Genomic DNA, 19249 nt, shown 5'->3' with positions numbered 1-19249 from the left:
ATTAAAATATGTTTTTCAAAGTTAGAGAGTTTTTGCATATAGTGATTAAGGATGTGTGTTTTTTTTTTTTTTATTTGTTTATTTTGGATGAAGCTGTCACATCGGTCTACTAGGGCACTAAGTTGCTATTAGCAAAGAAGTTACCGGATGTCCATATGTGAACAATGAATTTTTTTTTTTTTTTTTTTTTCTTTCTTTACCCCAGGCATCTATTTCAACCTTGAGGGGACAAAAGACGCCTTCTTAAATTAACTTCTTAGTTCATTAAACACTGTTTAGAAAATACTGAACAGCTAAAATAAAAATAAATCTGCTCTGTACTTTTAAAAAGTACTTTTGTACTTTTCCAGTTCGACTCTAGTCAAATAGCAAATATTTGACTATTAGTTTTTTAGTAACTTTTTAATCAAGCAGAGATTTGAGCAGTACAGTGATAGGCCATTGTTTCTTTGCACGTGTGTGAGTACTTGTGATTGTCTGAGCCTAAAACGAAACCCGTTTTGTTATGGGTGGAGATTTATGGGCGAGTGAGAAACCCTGCTTGATAGTATGCAAGAAATAGGACAAAAATCGGTGCAGCTCAACCTGTCCGTGTTGCTACTTCGCTTGGATTTTGATCCTCAAGAAAGTTCGAAATCTCACACCCGCACATAGTAAATACATTTTCACAAAATAGTTCTAATAATTTAGAATGAAAAAGACACTCACTCACACTCTTTTGCTCTCACACTACAGGCTCAATGACATTTTAAAATGCCTCGCCGCCGTCGTCGTCTTCACGACTTGAGGCCCATCCGAGCCATCAGCTGTTCGTATACAGTCCAGGCCATGGCGGCCATCAGAGTACGGCGGAGGGACCGAGGTACGGCACCGCGGAAAAAGCCGCCGAGGCCGTGTTCCTGACAAACCAACAGAAAATGGCGCCAAGGGGGTTAACGTCCATAACAGTCATACAAGTGTCAGACATTTTGTGAATATTGCTGTTGCTAGAAGATGCTCAGTTACAATTTAGCTTTCTGCCACTAGGTGGTGTTAGGGCATCCATCAGTTATTTACATGTACTCCACAAAAACTGAAGAGACCCAACTGTGGAAATTTTGGATAAGCATTCAAAGAGGAAAAATAGAAATATTTTAAATATGTTTAAAAAAAAATTAAATAATGAAGGCCGGCTTAACACCAACCTTGTAGATATAGCGAATAGCGTCCGCTGTGCTCCAGTGCGACGGGCTGACTTGAATGTGCGTCTTCACCACATCTGCTGGCTGCGTGGCTAGCGACGCCATGACACCCGCTACTACACCGCAGCTGAAGTTGACCAGGGGCATGTAGACTGACGACGTCACCTCTAATAATCCCCATTTCAAAAAACAACAACATTAGAAACGTGATGCCATTTTCTTGGGAGGTTCTTGGGCGCAGACCTGGAGGCAACGTCTTCTTGGTCTGGCTGTAGAACATGACATAGATCCCGGAGAAGGGGGCGTCGCGTAGCAGCGTGGCGGTGAGCCCGGAGAACAACGCTCTCACTCCCTCCGTCTGGTACATGCTCCTCAGAGCCCCGGCCACGCTCACGTAGTTATAAAAGCCGCTCTGGGTCAAAGAAGCCATAGTTCATGACTTTTTTTTTTTTGTGTGGAATATTAGCTACTTAATCCTTTCTGCGTCTCGCTTTTTACCTCAAAGCGCGTTTTGATGACAGTGAACGGCAGCATGCAGACGCCGGCCACCGCTCGGGCGCCGGCCCCCAGCAGCACGGCCTCGCCGGCGTTGGGCGCCCGCTCCAGGAAGAAATGCTGCTTGAGGGAGTAGAAGGTGCTGAAGTAGATGCCCACACCGGGGATGCAACGAACAAAAGACTGCCAGGGAGAAATCAACATGATTTTATTTTTTTTGGGGAGCAGTTTTGGTATTAAACGACTTCATTTAGTTACTCACAGGGGACACTCCTTTCCACAGACTGAAGACATTTTCTGTCCTGATCACGTTGATGAAAACACTCAACATCCCTACTTTTGGTGAACTGCAAGATGAGATACAAAGAGCGCGTCAGCTCAGCTACATCAACACGTGCGTTTGTGTCCTTGCTAGCTAACAAACACACCCTGGCTTAGCGTTGTGCTGCAAGGTCTGCAACCGCGTCTTCACCAGGTCCAAAGGCTGGAAGAGCAGCGTGGAGCATGTGCCGCTGAGGGAGCCACACATGAAGGCTTTGAGTGCTGGATGAGCCTGAGGACGCACGGAGAGAGGAAAAGAGGGACACACAGAGGCAGGGGGGGGGAAAAAAGAAACATGATGACAACAGTATTGCGACGCCATGACACTTTGCTGACCTAATTAAATCCGTGCAGATAAATGTGAGTGAGTCACGGCCCTGTTTGGTTTCGTCCAGGTGACTAAAGGCCGTTGACAGGCTGAGCACAACAGGCGTACTGCTCAGATGGAAGCGCAAGAACATGCACGCATGCATGAACACACACACAGGTGGGATGTCAAGTGTTTTACGGTGCGTTTATAGGAAGACGCGCATGATTAGACTTTAAGGTTGTGCTGCACGTAGCCAGAGAGACACGAATACATAAACGCACGCACAGATAAAGACAATAATGGTGAGATGTTATGTATGTGCTGCACAATGATAGAAAGACAACGCACAAATTCATACAATCGAGATATTCAACAGCATTCGATGAGGAGACGAAAATGTAAAGACGCAGAAATAAACAGGCTATTGTGCTCAAGATAAAGAGCCACACGTAACCCACAAAAAAAGTTCACGCGTTATCTTTCTGCATCCTACCTTCCCCCCCAAGCTGCTTGGCCCTTGGCTGGAAGATTGGTGTTTTTCCTGCATGTTGGCCTCGTTCAGATCACCCTATCAAGTGCCGGCGCAAAGTGCATGTCAGCGCATGAAGCATCGCTGGCTGCCACAGACGCAGGAAAGCCTCACAAAAAAATGGCTCTTCTGAGGCTGGGGCTCATCGTCCGTCCTCCCCCAGTTTGGCCGCCAAAGCGGAGGTTTATAATCCGGGAGACGCTTTCCACGGGCTTCTATCTTTATCTTGTGGAGACACACTTGCACATCTGCCCAGCCCCCTGCTGCTACGCCACATCTTTGTCAAAAGGCATGAGTCATGGCATGCTGCTCTGTGTGTTGCGTGGACTTAAAATGTACGTGCCACTATGTCGCAGCACAAATATGCCTTGAAAAATCATCAGGTGTGCATGGATTGGTCTGAAAATTAATTTTGCACTAGACTGGGCAGTTTTAGGCTACAAAAATACAGAATGTTGTTTTTTTTTTTATTCTATTGTATTGGTTGTTTTTAGGCCATGTAAAAACAGGATTTTAATAATTTAAAAAAGCAGCTATTTTGTTCATTTTGCCACTACCAATTTCCTTTAATGACACTTGGGCCCTGAATAAATGATTCCAAGTTGTCCCTAAACATTAACCACAGGAGTTTATTTTAAAGATGCTCTAACTTGATATTGATACCTATTTCCCAAGAGCAGTTAAGTGACAGATCATGCAGAATTTTCATTATTCGCGGCCGGCCATGTCCCTTTCTTCTGCGAATAGCGGGGGTCGACAGTATAAGCAATTATACGCATTTTCAGAGAGTCTACCATTCGCGAATTCACGCCATTCGCGGGGGATATTGGTCGCTAAAACCCCGCGAGTAGCACCACACTCACCGCAGCGAACTCCATCCTCACGCCGCTCGAGCTGGAGGCTGAGTCGGAAGGATCTTTCTCGCTGACCCCACCCGTTTTGAAGGCGCTTAGGGTCAGGTGTCACTGAGAACGGGGGGAAACAACGCAACCATTAACGGACTGGAGTCGCCGGTAGCGAGCTAACATGGGCTAATGCTAATAGCCGGTGCGGGAAGGTGAAGGACAAGCTAGCGCCGTGGTCAGGCGAATTAGGTTAAGATAACTAGCACTCACCTCCAGCAGAGTTAGGGAGCCACAAAGACGGCGTTCACCCCAAATACTTTAAAAAACGCCATGTTTGGGGACGTACACATTGAAGATCACGTTCGAGCGCTAAGACAACTTCCAAGTCTGGTGTCAGTTCAGTCTACGACGACTTTTACAAGTTTAGCCACATGCTAAATCGAACTGTTGCAAGAAGCTAACTTTTTATTTTAAATATAGAGCCCCCAAAAGTTCTTGCTTGTCTCCAGTAGCTAGTTGACAGCGGCAGCGAGCCTATCAAATCATGCGCACGCGCTTCCGCTATTAAGCTGTGTACAGTTCTATGCACTTCAAAATAAAATACTTTTTAATGTGGGTTTCCAAAATAAAAGTTCAATCATAACATGCCGTTGAACTACGTGTTTTTTTACATTTATGTCAAGGTTGATTGTCGTGTAATTATTTCATATTTATGGTATTCTGGTTTTCTATTAGGTAGTTACATTTGTAACTTAATCATATCCAGAGGTTCCTAATCCCTTTGAATTTCTGATTGTTGCCCAGTCCTCTAATTTATCTTTCCATCGTTGCCATTGATTGAGCAGATTTTAAATTTACAACAGAGAAAAGCTTGTTTCTTGACTGACAGTCAAAAACACACAGGGGTCACCAGATGCTTTTATCATATATATCCATTTATTCATTGTATTAAGGCATTTTATAAAAAGGTAGAAACCACCATAAAAACGTGACAACGATACAATGTGCTTTTTTGGGCAACTTATTCGAATTTGTGCTGAACATTACATTTAGTGACATTTCGTGATATGTCTATTGCTGTTAAATGGTAAACCCACCACCAGTCCAGTTGAGGTAACACCTTAAAGGGAAAGTACACTTATTCTGATGTCCAACATGAAGCCCCAGCACCAATATTTGTGTGCAGAAAAAAAAAAAAAAAAAAAGTGAGTCGTTCAAAAACAATGATACACAATCAAGCCCTGAATGGAAAAAAAGATTCAGTCGCTGAGATGAACATTTGGCCATGTATCAATATAGCTGCAAAAGCTCAATAAGGCCCCTATATATAGAAATGGAATGTCATATACTTAGAGATTGGCATGGCTTTGGTTTCAGCTATCTTTTCAATAGAACTGTAATCATAATATTTTCCTCTGCTTGTGCCAGCACTCACTCAGCCGGCTGTTCGGGCACCTCATTGGTCATCTCCAAGTCCTCATCACTATCCAGTCCCATCGTGCGAGTCATGGTGCGGCGGATGTTGATACTCAAGTCTCCACGCCTTGGCAACAAAACATAAGTCGGTAAAATTGTGATTTTAGCTAATGCACTTGGACTGGATTGTTGTAAAGCACACTTACCTGAGCTTGCTCTTCAGAGTGCTGACTTCCCGATTCATAGCATCTGCCGACTCGGTGGCGTCTTCCAGCTCCCTCTGCAGCTTCCTACGGTAGGCGTTGGATCTCGTCACCTCCTCCTCGGACTCCTCCAACTGGCGCTTCAACTGACGCATGCGGTTGTTGGTCTTGTCGGCCTGCAGAGACAGTTTGCAGATACAAAAAGTCGCTGTAACATTACAAGGCCACATTAAAAAGCATTTGGTTATGTGCAATACATGTTGGAAAGAAACAACAGTGCCCTCTGGTGGCAAGCTAAAAGATTTGAGAGGTTCACCTGGTCCTTGTACTGCTCCGCTGTGCGTCGCTCGTCCTCAACCTGCAACATGACCTCCTTCAGTTTCTTCTCAGTCCTCCTGACCAATCGGGACGCTTGTTGACGCTCTCTGAATTTAAAAGAAAAAAAAAAAAAACATTTATGCCAATGAAACATTTCCAGGAGGTTTTCTTTCCCGACTAGACTGACTTGGACTCAATGTCGAGCTGCTCATCCAGTTGGGCAATCTTGGCCTCCAGGGAAGCGATGGACGACTTGTACTTGGACTTGATGGTGTTTTCAAGCTCCTGCAGCTTCAGCTTCAACTCTTTGTTTTGGCGATCCAGCTGCGAACGAGCGCCCTCCAGTCGCTGGACGGTGCTGTGCTCGGCACTCAGCTCTGTGGTCAGCTGGTCGATCTAAAAAGCGGCGTGCAAATGTTTCGCACTTGTACTTTCAAAGACAAAAATAAAAACCGTACCTGCAGCGTTGTTCTCTTCAGACGTTCGTTGACCATCTCTGTGTTGAGTTGCTCCTCTTCCAAATCTTCCTCCAACTGGGTTATGCGAGCCTCCAGCCTTCTCTTCTCTTCAGTCAGCAGAGAACTGAATCATAAATTGAAGGGCGAGAGTCGAATAGGGTTGCAAAATTACACCTGGCCCTTTGCCAACTTGAGCATGTTTCACACATTTTTTATTTATTTATTTTTTTAAATCCTACTTTTTAGTATTGCCGTTGGTAATCTCATCCTGTAACTCATCTCTCTCTGTCTGGATTTGTCTCTTGAGTCTCTCAGCCGTGGCGAGATCCTGCGGGAAGCAGACCACAGTCCAGTTACAAAATTAAGTAAAGCTAATTCTTTGTAACACAGAAAATGCTCAAAGTGTGCTAAAGTATATATATATTAAAACAACTTTTGCTACCTCCTGGAATTGCAGGGCATCTGCCTCCAAGACCTTCAGCTTCTTCTCCGTCTCTTTGGCCGCGTTGACTGCTTCATCGCGGGATATGCGCAGGTCCTCGAGCTCCCTCACTTGCTCTTTCATTTGGACCTTTTGCGTGGAACGAGAACCTCATCAGGCCATGAAACACCTGTGGCAGAACTTTGACATAATATATCTTTTTTTTAAAAACGGTTTTACCTGCAGCCTCTTGAGCTGTTTGATGGCCTCATCCCGGCCCTTGTTTGCGAGATCGATCTGGGCTTCGAGCTCTCCCAAGTCCAGCTCCAACTTCTTCTTGGCGGACAGAGCCTGAGAGCGCTGCCTGCGCTCATCCTCCAGCTCCACTTCCATCGCACAAACCTGAAAAAAATAATAAAAATGTACTGAAGGTCTAATGATTTCAACCAATGATGAAATTGTTCTTGTTTGTAAATGTTCCTCGCCTGTTTGACCAGCTGCTTCCTCCTGTCCTCGCCCTGTCCATCTCTGGCCTGCAGGTCTCGCTCAAACTGGGTCTTCATGGCCTGCATGTTGACCTCCAGACGCAGTTTGGCATCCTCAGTGGCCTGCAGCTCGTCCTCCAGCTCCTCTAGCTGAACCTTCATCTCCTCCAGTTGTTGCTCCATGGCACGCTTGGAGCGCTCCAGCTCATGAACCTGCAGAAGACGACAGATTTGGGAGTGAACGATGGAAAAGACTTTCTTCTTCAACATCTCTGTTGTGTTTTCTCTTACACTCTTGCCCACGTCATCCTTGGAGGAAACCAAGTCGTCCATCTCTGCTTTGAGCAGCTTGTTGGTCCGATCCACCTCGTCCTTCATGTCCGTCATGGTCTCCAGCTCACGGGTCAGCATCAGCGCCCGGGTGTCCTTCTCCCTGGCGTCGGCTTCAGCCTTGTCACGCTCCTCGGCGTACCGAGTGGAGATGGTCTTCTCTTCAGCCAGCATCTAAGCGGAGAGCGACCAATTATGTTTTTTGCCCAACACTTAATTCCAAAATGGACATCTCAAATCAAACTTTGGTTTATTGTGTTTGCGATACCTGGTCGAACTTCTTCTGTTTCCTATCCAGGCTGGAGACCACCTGCCTCAGGTTATCCTGGTCCACCAGGAGGTCATCCAGCTCCTGCTGCAAACGAGTTTTGGTCTTCTCCAATTTGTCGTAGGCGGCCGTCTTCTCTTCCAGCCGCTGCTGCAATGATTCGGCGTCGCGTTGGACGCGCTTGCGAGTCTCCTCCGCGCCCTCCAGGTTGACCGCCTCCTGATCCAACTTCTTCTTCATGTCTGCCAGCTGAGAAGCACCAAGGTCAAGAATGAAACGCGGCCGGGGGACGAGACGGCGAGAAGAATAAAATGAAGCTAACCTGGGTTTGAAGCGAGGAAATTTGCTTGTCCACGTTCCTCTTGCTCTCCTCCTCTTCATCCAGCATCTCCCGCAGATTGTTCTGCTCATCCTCCTGCTGCCGCAAGCGAGTGGAGAAGTTCAGCTTCTGACGAGTCTCCTCTTCGAGCAGCTCCTGCAATTCAAGAGGGATAAAAACCACATTAGGAAACATTCTTGGAAGAATCTCCCAATTTTCCCACATTTTTGAACTGGCTAGCGATTCCAAAGCATTCGGTACCTGCGTATCCTCCAGCTGAGACTGTACTGAAGAAAGGTCCTTGCTGATCTTGATGTTTTGGCCTTCAGCTTCACTCAGAAGGCCGTTGACATTATCCAGCTCAGACTAAACACGTGGAGAGCGACAGTGTGAAAACGAGTCTCTTCAGGGGCGGGGTATTACTTTCAACAAACCTGCATTTTGGCCATCTTGTCGGCCATCTCCTGCCTCTGCCGTTCGCTCTCTCCAAATTTGACCTGAAGCTCCTGAACTTGAGACTCTGCCTTCTTGCGGCGGTGCTCAGAGTCGGATTTGCCTTGCGTCAGTGTCTTGAGTTCGATCTGCACCTCGTTCCATTCGCTCTCCAGGGCCTGCTTGGATTTCTCCACAGACATCTTGTTCTGCGTGCACACGGCCAAGGCTCAACACCTTCATGGTGTCGTTTGTAAGCAAGATAATGCTCAATACCCGCTTGGCCTGCTCCAGCTGATCATTAAGCTCCTCAAAGGCCTGGTTGTGTTTTTGTCTCATGTCGGCCATTAGCTGCTCATGGGCCTTGGCGTCGTCCTCCAGACATTTCTTGAGATGGGAAACCTCCGTCTCGCGTTTGGACCTGCAACGACGGAGACTGAGATTCTACGTCCATAAAATGGACCGAGCTGGCGCGTTACCTCAGCTCCTGTTGCGCTGCAGTCGAGTCCAAAGTGTCCTCCAACTCAGTCTTGAGAGCTTCCAGCTCCTCTCCCAGATCCCTGCGCATCTTCTCAGCTTTGTTGCGCGCGTTTCTCTCCAGCTCCAGATCCTCCTGCAGCTCGGAGATCTGAGCCTCCAGCTCCCGGATCTTCTTCTGGGCCGTGTTCTTGGCTGCGGCCTCCTCCTCAATCCTGCGGTCAACAGTGGGTGAGCGTGGAGAAAAAAGACGCAGGTGAAAACGACACCAACTTTGCCAGTGCAGCGAGGAGCTCCTCCTCTTTCTTGGCCAGCTGAGCTTCCAGTTCAACGATGCGGGCATGAAGTTCGGAAATCTGGTCACTGAGGTCTGTTGAGTCGCCCTCGAGTTTGCGTCGGTTCTTCTCGAGCTCCTGACGCAGTTTCTCCTCCTTTCTTAAACGATCTGAAAATTCAGACACGTGCAAGACGATTTGGGAATAAATCACACTGGCTTAAATTTACATTTTTCATTATTAGTAGTAATTTACACTTTAATGTTAAAAAAGATTAGACGGTAACAAAAAAAAAAAAACTCGCCCTCCAAATCTGTAATCATGGCCTCGTGTTTATTCTTCAGTTTCTGCAAGCTTTTAGACTTCTCCTCCTCCTCAGCCAAGTTGGTTGTAAACTCTGAGATCCTCTCATCCAAAAGTTTCTTCTCCTAAAGTTGAAAAAGTCAATTTTGGTACACGTGCACGGTGGCAGCCATGGCGAGCGAAGAGAAATGCTGTGATGCCGCTTCGGACCTTGTTGAGCTTGTTATTCTGGTCATCCAGCACCATCATGTCCGCCTCGATTTTTTTTATTTTGGCATCTGCGGTGACCTTCTCCATTTGGAGCTTCTGTCTGGCCGCTTCTTCCTCATCCAGCTGCTGTTCGAGTTCCTACGAGAACCCAAAAAAATAAAAATGACATCTGACAGCTCGAGTACAGTTCGTGTGCGATCCAGATTACTGACTGTAATGTTCTGCATCAGGTTTTTTCTCTCATTGTGCAACTGGCCCACGCGGTCCTCCTCTTCTTCCAGGCGAGCCTCGTAGTCGTGAAGGATCTCCTCCAGCTCTTCCTTCTTGGTAGCCAGGCGGACTCTCATCTCCTCAGCCTCAGCGCACAACTCCGTCTCAGCCTGGAGCTGCTCCTGGAGGGCCAGCTTCTCTGCGTTCAGCTGGCAAAAAAAAAAAAAAAGACAAAGATTGCAAGGCTTTCTGCTGACTAAACAGTTTTCAGATTTTTTGGTATAGTGACACAGATACCTGCTGTTGCTTGCTCTCGTATTCTTGGAGCTGCTCCTGGGCCTGCAACTGATTCTCTTTGACTTTCTGCAGCTCATCATCCTTGGCCAACATCTCCTCCTCCTGCCGGGTTACTTGGAGGAGCGGCTTCACCTTCACCACAACAAAAGATTTTAGTCAGGCAATGTGAGGGACAGCATGTTTAAAAAAATAATAATAATCATGTCATACCTTGGTAAAAAGTCTCCACCACTGCCAGTTCCTGAGTTTGAGGTAAGCAACACAGTTCCTCTGGATAACCTTCATAGCCATCAACTGTTGCTGTCTCTTGGCAAAGGCTCTTTAGTTGGAAAACAAAAGTCGATCAGCTTTATCAGAGAAACATCTCATCTGCCAACCGTCTTCTGAGTGTTTCCTGACTTGCGTGCCACGTATCCCCGGCACCAGGCCTGGAAACTGATGATGACGTCAGTGATCTTCATGTCCCTCTCCTCCTCCAGGTGTGCCAGGACGCCGGCTCTGAAGAACACTTTACTCTGACCGATGCGGTACAGGTTGGGATCCAACTCCAATGCCTTGATCTAAAACGAAAGCTCGATGAAGTCATTACTAATTCTTTTTTTTTTTTTTCTGATGTGATTTGTGCTTCATACCATGAGCACACAGGCTTGCTTCCCATCCATAAAACCTTTTGGGATGGCATTCGGAGTGAGGATTTCATACCTGGGAAGACGGTCAAATGATTATTTTACTCACTTGCCCTCCCCCCTCCCCCTCCCTTCACAACAGATCCAAAAGTGTGTGTACTTTACCTCTGTCTGAACTCCTGGAAGACAATACGGTTGGGGAAGCCCTGTCTGCAGATACGGATCCCCTCAAGGACGCCATTACACCTCAACTGGTCCAGAACTAGGTGAGGCTCCAGTTTCCCTGCCTAAAATGAGTTGTAAGAATAATTTGAATAGGGGGAAATGACTCAAATTAAGATGATTGAAGGAAAAAAAATTGAAGCTTGTCTTTAACAAGGTGGACTCTTGAATACAAGTTTAAGAAACAAACAAAAGAAGAAAAAAAAAAAATAATAATCACCTTTTTCTCATGGTTGGGGATGATGCAGCGAACAAAGTTGGGGTTGGTGTTTCTCAGCGTGGCCATCAGGTTCCCCAGCTGCTCCTTGTACAGTTGGCCCACGGTGCGGAACATGCCTTTACGGGTTTTGAACGCACCGTGCATAGAGTCTGACATTCCCGCTACTTTATCCAGGCCCACAATACGGTCGACTGTGACGACACAGAGAAGGTGTAAAGACTGTGAAATGAAGTTTTCCTTCTTATGACAGGACAATTGGAGTGAACTTGAACTGTGACATATCTGGAAAAATCCTCGATACAAATTGCACCCACCATCTTTCCACAGGTCAGATGTAAACTTGTCGGTGGACTGGTTGAGCAACGTGGCTACACACTCATTCAGAGGATCCATGTTTTTCATCAGCCATGCGTCCGCTTTGTAGTCCACCTGTAAGAAGGAAATGCATTGTTCCCGATAAAGACCTAAGATTGCGCAATATCTCTCACCCCAAACCCCTCCGACATCTACATCAATTACCTTCCCGGCATAGTGAATGACGCAGAAGTCAACGTCATCCTTGAGTTTCTTAGGTTTCTGAAACTTGGGGTGTGTTCCCTGCTCCTGGACCACCTTCTCCACAAAGGTCTTGTCTGTGGCCTTGGGGAACCAGCACTCTTCATCCAGCAGAGACAAAATGCCAGGAGGTCCAGACTGCAAAGTGAAAGGGTGTTAAGAATAGAGTTGCTGAAGATTGAGTCTGAGGTGGGATACAATTGGAAACTTGTCCACACACACACAAAAAAAAATGGGATTAAAGTGTGATTTGATCCACAGGTAATGAGACGTTTGCGGAATGTCACCAACTCGGAAAACAGGTTCGGAGATCTGCTGCATCGCGAGTATCTTTAAGGTGTTATCCGTCAGTATGTTGTCAGTGCAGCTTGACAGGTGTGAAGCATGTCACGGCTCACATACGTGTTTCTCAATGAGGTCGATGCAAGGCTGCAGGTCCAGGCCGAAGTCGATGAAGCTCCAGTCGATTCCTTCCCTCTGGTACTCTTCCTGCTCCAGGACGAACATGGTGTGGTTGAAGAGCTGCTGCAGCTTCTCGTTGGTGTAGTTGATGCACAGCTGCTCAAAGGAGTTCAGCTGCAGGGAGAAGAAGCGCACGTGGCAATGAGCGTCTCAATTTATCATGTCAATCAAGCAGACACCTCACCTCAAAGATCTCAAAGCCGGCAATGTCGAGGATGCCGATGAAGGAGGCTCCTTGCCTCTTGGTCTTGTCAAGAGCTTTGTTAATCCTCATGACCAACCAGCGGAACATCCTTTCATATGAGGCCTTGGCCAAGGCCTCCACAGCAAATTCGGCCTGCTCCTGGGTCTGAGCCTTCTGGACATAGTCGCGGCCCACCTAGAAAGCATCAAAACACTTGGCTATCTACAAATGTCCAGACATTTGTCATATTTAAACATGTTAGCATGTCAACTTAGCAACCTTGATACGTGGGGACAAGATGGCTCGAGTGAAGTCCGTCACGTTGATGCCCAGCAGGTGAGATACTTTCTGTGCGGCTATGCAGTGAAGAAGGTAGATAATGCTAATCATTTTGAGTGAGTGATTTAGTTACATTTTTTTTTTTTTTTTTTTTTAAATGTACCGGTGTCATCCGGCATGGATGCCTGGTCGGAGTGTCGCTCTTTTTTGAAGGTCATGTTTCCCAACTGCAGCACGGCAGACACAACTTTCAACAGGCCTGATGAGGAACACACAGTTATTGATTACATATTTATTTGTGTTATAGATGACATATTTATTTACACCTTCCAGCCCAATCCAGTAGCAAGACAAATCGCCTTCCTCTCCATCTGGTCCACTATTTTGGTGACAATTTTTGCAAAGACACTCCTTACCATTTCTTTCTTCTTCTGGGATGCTCATGATGTGGAAGGCTTCCATGGTCTCCGAGAACATGTCCTTGTCCTGCTGGCCCGGAATGGTCACGTTGCCGTTAGACAGGAAGCGATACTTGCTGTAGTCTTCCAGACACAACTCGGCTGCAAAGAGAAAATGGAGATCAATTTTACATGTGATTAAAACGGACATAATTGGGGTGAGCGAGTCCTCACAGCGCAGCTTGTCTCCTGCTCCGCTCAGCATGTAGTAGAAAATGTGGAAGCTTCTCTCCTCTTTGGCTTGTCTGATGGCACGAGACTTCTCCAGCAGGTCTGGTAACACTTTCAGTCAAGGTTGAACCACCCAAAATATACCCAAATTGCATTATAAAATATTTTTTTACAATGAATTAAATGTATTAATTAAACTGACTAACTAAAATATATATTCTTTAAATTTCAAAAGGCGTTTTGGGGCAAAAGGGTGCAAGTTTCAATGTTGGCTCCAACGATGTATCCATTCACATCAAAGTTGATCCTGATAAATTTGCCCTAGAAGCAAGCAAATAAATAAATACATAGTAAAATGAAATACATTTCAGGGAGAAGATGTATATGAGCCATCCTTACAAATCGAGAGGAATTGTCATTCTTGACCGTCTTGGCGTTCCCAAAGGCCTCCAGAATGGGGTTGGCCTGCAGAAGCTGTTTCTCCAGCTCCCCCTGACGCACGTTAACAAAAAATTGGAGGTGGTCTTTTCAAAAATCAGTACAGCCTTGGCGCAAGTCTGTGCAAAAAGAATCCTCAAGACAATGTCATTTGTATTTATAAACAACTTTGAAGCTCTCTAAAATAACAATCAGGTGAAAGAATGTCTTGCTTTGACAAAACCCAAAGACAACAGAAGCTGTTCAAAGGCTAGCAGGAGACTGATTAACTCACATGTGACAGGACTGTGCTGCCCTAAAATGACAAGGAAAGGGGGGGGGGAAGTACTTTAAAAATAAATTCAACCATTCAAGATTGTGACATGGAAGTTTTTAGATGAATGAATGCAGACCCTACCTGATCCTTCTTGGACTTGAACGATGAGGCGACGAAGGCCAGATACTGAATGACCTTCTTGGTATTTTCGGTTTTTCCTGCTCCAGACTCGCCACTGGAAAAGTAAGTACACGGGATTACACAGAAAAACCATCCAACCTGGTTTTGGACATTAATATTGCTAAGATTGAAAGAAAAAAAAAAAAAAAAGTGACTTACGTGCAAAGGATGGATTGATCCTCTCGATCTGCACGCAAGACAAACAAAGATGAAGTTGTCTACATCCAAGATGGAGTGTGTGAAAAGCATTACCCTGCATCATGCTCCTGTAGGCCGTGTCGGTGATGGCGTAGATGTGCGGCGGCATCTCGTGCCTCTTCTTGCCCTTGTACATGTTGACAATTTCCTCCGAGTAGATAGGTAGAAATTTGTATGGGTTGACCACCACGCAGAAGAGTCCCGAGTAAGTCTTGATGTCGCAGGGGGAATATAAAAAGTCAGAATTAAACGGCACTTGTGGTGGCGCTAAGAGGAGGTGGCTAAACTCACGTAGATTAATCCAGAATAGTAGCGTTCTTTGAGGTTATGCAGCACCGACGCTTCGTTGAGGCAGGTGAGCTCGGCCATGTCCTCCACCTTGTTAAACTTGGGCGGGTTCATCTTCTGGATGTCATCCTTGTTGACCTTCACCTGAAATCCCCCCCCCCCAAGTGTGTCAGAAAAGCTTCTCCAGACGTCTCCATTTAACTTGTACCTTTTTGCCTGAGTCGCTGAGCTCCACCATGCACTCCTCGCCCAGCTCCTCTTTGACGGAGCCGGCCTCGAAGCCCAGTTTTTCCGAGGGGACCCACACCTGCTTCTTAGTGGCCCAGTCGGCCTGAGCCAGCGGGTCGGTTATCCCGCCGCGGTCCCCGTACAGGTACTTGTCTGCGTCACTCATGGTAGCTGAAAGGCAAAAAATATTTTGCACATTTAAAAAAAAAAAAAAAAAAAAAAAAAAAAGCAATCTGATTATATTGTATCATTTGAAAAAAAATAAAAAAAAATAAAAATGAAAGACGTGGTTCCAATAATAGCTGATAAGAGATAAAGTCAACCTCTGTTTCACTTCACTACAGATTTTCACAAAAAATTATGGGAGGTTTTTTTTTTTGCGCAATCAGATAGACGAGCAGAATGACGGGAAGCGTCAAGTGAGCCGTAATACGATGACTGCCATTGCCTTTGAAGGCTTGCCAAATTTGTGGTGAAGATGTCATCACCGGCCTGATGTATCTGTAGAGTGCTTCAACATGTTCTGTTTATCCAAAGGCAGGAGGGCCACCGATGTTTTTTTTTTTTTTTTTTTTAAACATTTCAACAGTAAAACAAAATACCAAGGTAGAAAAATATCACAAATAACCAACGCCATTGCTCATTAACCCGCTTCCAGTTGTTGCACTCATATCTTCTCTGGCAATAAAGAAAAAAAACAAAACATATTTCCCTCATCCTGATGAAGGTGGATGGAAGAGAGGCTTTGTCATCAGGAATGTCAGGAAGGAACAGGCCCGGGCAAGGAGAGAAATGTCATTACTCTCTCCTGAGCCACACCTAACCTTGATGATTTGGTTTAACTTAACACACAAGGTGTAATTTTTCTTTTTATATTCACAGTAAACTGACAGAATACATGTTTTGATTCAGAAATACAATTTCTAACCATTGTCATAAGGATCAAAGAGGAAGTTTCACAACATGGACAAATATTAAGTATGCAGCAATCAGGAGCAAAAGTTGTACGTGTCTGCTAGCTAAGGATAAAGGGATCAGGTCAGCGGTCATCTGTCTCCCACCTAAGTTCATTATGTGCTCAGACATGAACAATCAGTGGAGGAGGCGGAGGAGGCAAAGGAGAAGAGGCGGCGGCCATGTTTTAGGCAGATCATGCCTCAAAAAGTCCAGGAATTCCTCAGAAATATTAACCAAAAAAAAAAGTGCTCTGGTGATGAAAAAGAACCTTAGCGTGACACCTCCTCCGCTTAACTTCCACTCAATTCTTCTTGGCGAGCGCTTAAGCTCAGCTTTGCAGCCTACTGGAGTGACAACTGCAAGGGTCCATCCAACATTATGGATCTTCAGTGTCCACACAGTGGATTTGATATGCTAATCTTATCTGTAACCCTTGGACTGTCAAAATGTCATCAAAACATTTGTTTGAAACAAAACACTATTGTGTTTTATCTCCATGGAGAGAAACTAAGCATCATTTTCATTTCAAAATAATTACAAAAGGAAAATGAGAGGCCCGTTCAACATTTATGCTATGTCTTTTTTAATTTATTTATTTAATTGCTTGTCACATGTTAAAACATAACCATTGCTGCTGATTTTTTGGGTAAATTTTCCTGTGTGGACACGCTTATCCTTAAGGCACACACATGCGCGCGCGCGCACACACACACACACACACACAAGTGGGTGTGTGCCAGCTTACTTGATTAAATCAATAATGTACCTTTAGAAAAAGAATTCTATCCCTACAGAAAACAATAGGACCAAAAAGGCTTTACATTTAAAAACTTGAAAGTGTCAACATACCTGAGATGCAAATATTTATTTTGCTACAGAAGGTCGACTTGTTTCTTTTGACAGTCGCCGTGTTTATAGTGACAACAAAGATGTTCTCAATTGTTTTCTTTGAATGATATCACAAACAATAAAGGGCTCACTCATTCAACAGCGTTTTTGTCTATCTTCAAAGAGAGATATCATGTACAGCGATGCAAGTTTTAGCATTCCAGCGCAAACTTTTGAAGAGTTTTAATGAGTGGCTATGCACAAAAATCGACCTCGTCTCCTGATGAATGACACCTGCGACGCAATTTATTATTTGTTTGGTTATTTGTTTCTACTTAATATGACTTTTTAATACAACATTGAGTGTTATAATAAGGGAGGGGGACGTGGTTTAAAGAAAAGAAAGACCAAAAAACAAAAACGCGGCCATACCAGCTTTTTGAGCCACAAGAGGAGGAGGCACTGGAGGTGACAGCGGCTCGACGTTTTTGTAGTGTCCGTGTTCAAGGCAACCAAAGTTGGGCTGGTGACGGACGTGGTTCCGCTCTTTGGAAGGGTGGACTCCCTTTATCTTCTCGGTTCTCCTGCTGCACTGAGTACCGACTCTCTGCCGCCTCTCAGCTGCAACACTTTTATTTTTTTTCCAGCAGGTGATTTGAAAGCGACGCCCTCTTTTTTTTTTTTCCACTTGTGCAACGTTGAGGAGCTGCTCGTAAAACTAGAATGTAGTGTCGCAACTTCTCAATAACACGTAGACAGTTGTCTTTTTTGTTTTGTCATTTTGAAAAACAAACATCGACAAATAATATGAATATATTTTATTTGTTTGAAAGTGTCTCAAAAGTGTTCAGGGGTTGTTTTGGCCGAGTATGTTTTATTTTTTTGCAGGTGACTTAAACACCTTGGCCCGCATTTGACTATACTTGTCAAATCTGACAGGAGAGAAGCAACTGTTCAAAAGCCGAATTTTTCCAGAACATATGAATACCAAATATGCAGCAATTTGTAACTCGTGTCTTGATATATATGGAGGATTTCTCACCCACAGGCGAGTTACTTTTTCACGACTGCTACCACCTCCGCTTTAGGCAGTTGCGTTCAGGAGCTGTTCGTAAAATCACCATGCTTTTGATGGGCACAAAAACAGTCTAACTAGTTCACCCAAATCATTGATGACAATCAACAAATTCACAGTTACATTTCTGTAGATGTTAATAGCTTTTTTCCCAATTGCATTGCGGACCGCATATGGCCCGCACGCTGGAGATTTCCTGCCCCTGATCCAGGAAGGCGAGGGGATGGGACTGGGGGGGCGAGGTGTCGGAATGCAGACGCGTCCTTACCTGCAACTAGAGCAGGGTACGTGCAACTATGTACACAAATAGGTTAGAGGGGAACACACAGTCAAGACGTTGACAGCAAATTGTATCAAAATTAATAGCGTGTTTTGATTTGATCCACCCGTGGGAAATTTTTGAGAGCCACATTGACTCATCACTGACAATTATATGAGAACAAGTTCCATGTCTCAATATTTTTGTTCTAATAGTTATAATGTGCAAATAAAATAAGTTACTGGTATTTCTTGTGTACAATAAGTAAATGAATCTTTTTTTGATTATAATAAGTAAATTATAAGTGTGGTTGTGAATCTCCCCTTTATTTACTAATTGCCATAAGCGCATTTTAGCACCAATAATGAATAGCGAGCTAAAAACATGTTGAAAATAAGGCATAGGAGTTTTTGCTTGCACCTCGTATTCAGTACCTATGTCAAACCAGGTGAAGCGACTACCTTCACTCCACCAATCAGCTTTAGCCTTAAATCCTAAACCATATATGGCCAGACCTGCTTTAAAATAGGGAAGAGAGGAAGTAACAGAAGGTGGGGTCAATTGTGTTCTTTTTTTTCTTCTGATGCTTCTCGGGTGCAAAATATTTTCAAAGCCTTTCATTAGCTGCACCAACCTAAGAAGGTGGAAGTAGAGCGCATAGACGGAGTTGGTGGCGTGTTGCAACACGACAGGAAGACGCCAAACACATTTTTTTATGCACATACTGTATGTGTGTGCATAATAGCTGTACAGGCAGTTTTAAGCACTATTTTACTCTGCGTTAAAGGGGAAGGGAAAGTAAAGTCAAAGTTTTCTTTGGAATATGTTCTATGACATCATAAAAAAAAGGTGCATTTTGCAACTTAATCCATATTTCCAGAATACAACAGTGTTTGAATTAGCGGTGCCGTATAGGACATATTATTGGAAACAAAATTGAACTTGACCTCCACTTTATGAATTAGCATTTTTAAAACTCCCAGTTTAATTGATGCCTTTTGTTTCATTGAAGGAGGTAGTCAAAATTAAATGCGGGTGCCATTTGCAAGCCAAAATGTCAAATGGATTCTGTCAGCCGTCATCCTGTTAGTACATTTCACGCAGCCGCAGGGCAACAGTTTTCTTGTTGTTGCGCCACTTCGCATAGCATTTCCTGATTTGCGGCACAATGGCATGTGGGTGCAGTGTTACAAGACGAAAATGATGCAGACAATCTGGGTTGGTATAGCGGATTTAAGCAGACGCAGCAATGCAATGCCGCA

The 19249-nt window shown here is 44.8% G+C and overlaps 2 protein-coding genes across 3 annotated transcripts; both read right to left on the bottom strand.

Moving 5' to 3' along the window:
• Positions 1–45: 45 nt before the first annotated feature.
• On the bottom strand, positions 46–4246 carry LOC147057127 (mitochondrial glycine transporter B-like). Of its 2 annotated transcripts, XM_085913143.1 has the most exons (8): positions 3952–4246; positions 3700–3801; positions 2105–2229; positions 1939–2023; positions 1680–1859; positions 1425–1593; positions 1185–1348; positions 46–899 (listed from the first exon to the last, which is right to left on the bottom strand). In XM_085913143.1, exons 2-8 carry the CDS (start codon positions 3712–3714, stop codon positions 777–779), a joined length of 861 nt encoding a protein of 286 aa, XP_085769269.1. In that variant the 5' UTR covers positions 3715–3801; positions 3952–4246; the 3' UTR covers positions 46–776. The 2 variants fall into 2 exon arrangements, with proteins under 2 accessions (XP_085769269.1, XP_085769270.1); XM_085913144.1 differs by lacking the exons at positions 3700–3801; positions 3952–4246 and adding an exon at positions 2801–2854.
• A 349-nt stretch (positions 4247–4595) lies between these two features.
• Positions 4596–17291, bottom strand: LOC147057126 (myosin-9-like). Its single transcript, XM_085913139.1, has 43 exons — positions 17086–17291; positions 14849–15039; positions 14644–14784; positions 14407–14563; positions 14314–14341; positions 14116–14209; positions 13993–14013; positions 13680–13772; positions 13538–13601; positions 13284–13382; positions 13068–13211; positions 12815–12910; positions 12652–12728; positions 12373–12567; positions 12129–12302; positions 11691–11864; positions 11486–11600; positions 11172–11362; positions 10895–11016; positions 10736–10805; positions 10503–10663; positions 10314–10422; positions 10104–10235; positions 9809–10015; positions 9597–9734; positions 9388–9511; positions 9082–9253; positions 8811–9023; positions 8608–8752; positions 8334–8540; positions 8161–8265; positions 7903–8055; positions 7581–7829; positions 7274–7486; positions 6983–7195; positions 6738–6899; positions 6519–6647; positions 6316–6404; positions 6077–6200; positions 5806–6014; positions 5617–5725; positions 5304–5476; positions 4596–5224 (listed from the first exon to the last, which is right to left on the bottom strand). Exons 2-43 carry the CDS (start codon positions 15032–15034, stop codon positions 5113–5115), a joined length of 5889 nt encoding a protein of 1962 aa, XP_085769265.1. The 5' UTR covers positions 15035–15039; positions 17086–17291; the 3' UTR covers positions 4596–5112.
• Between the last annotated feature and the right edge of the window lie 1958 nt (positions 17292–19249).

The sequence above is a fragment of the Syngnathus leptorhynchus genome, chromosome 5 (assembly GCF_054491065.1).
Source record: "Syngnathus leptorhynchus isolate UIUO chromosome 5, UIUO_Slep, whole genome shotgun sequence".
NCBI classification, from domain to species: domain Eukaryota; kingdom Metazoa; phylum Chordata; class Actinopteri; order Syngnathiformes; family Syngnathidae; genus Syngnathus; species Syngnathus leptorhynchus.
Note: the sequence above shows the minus strand (reverse complement) of the source record. Positions and strands in the feature narration are given on the sequence as shown.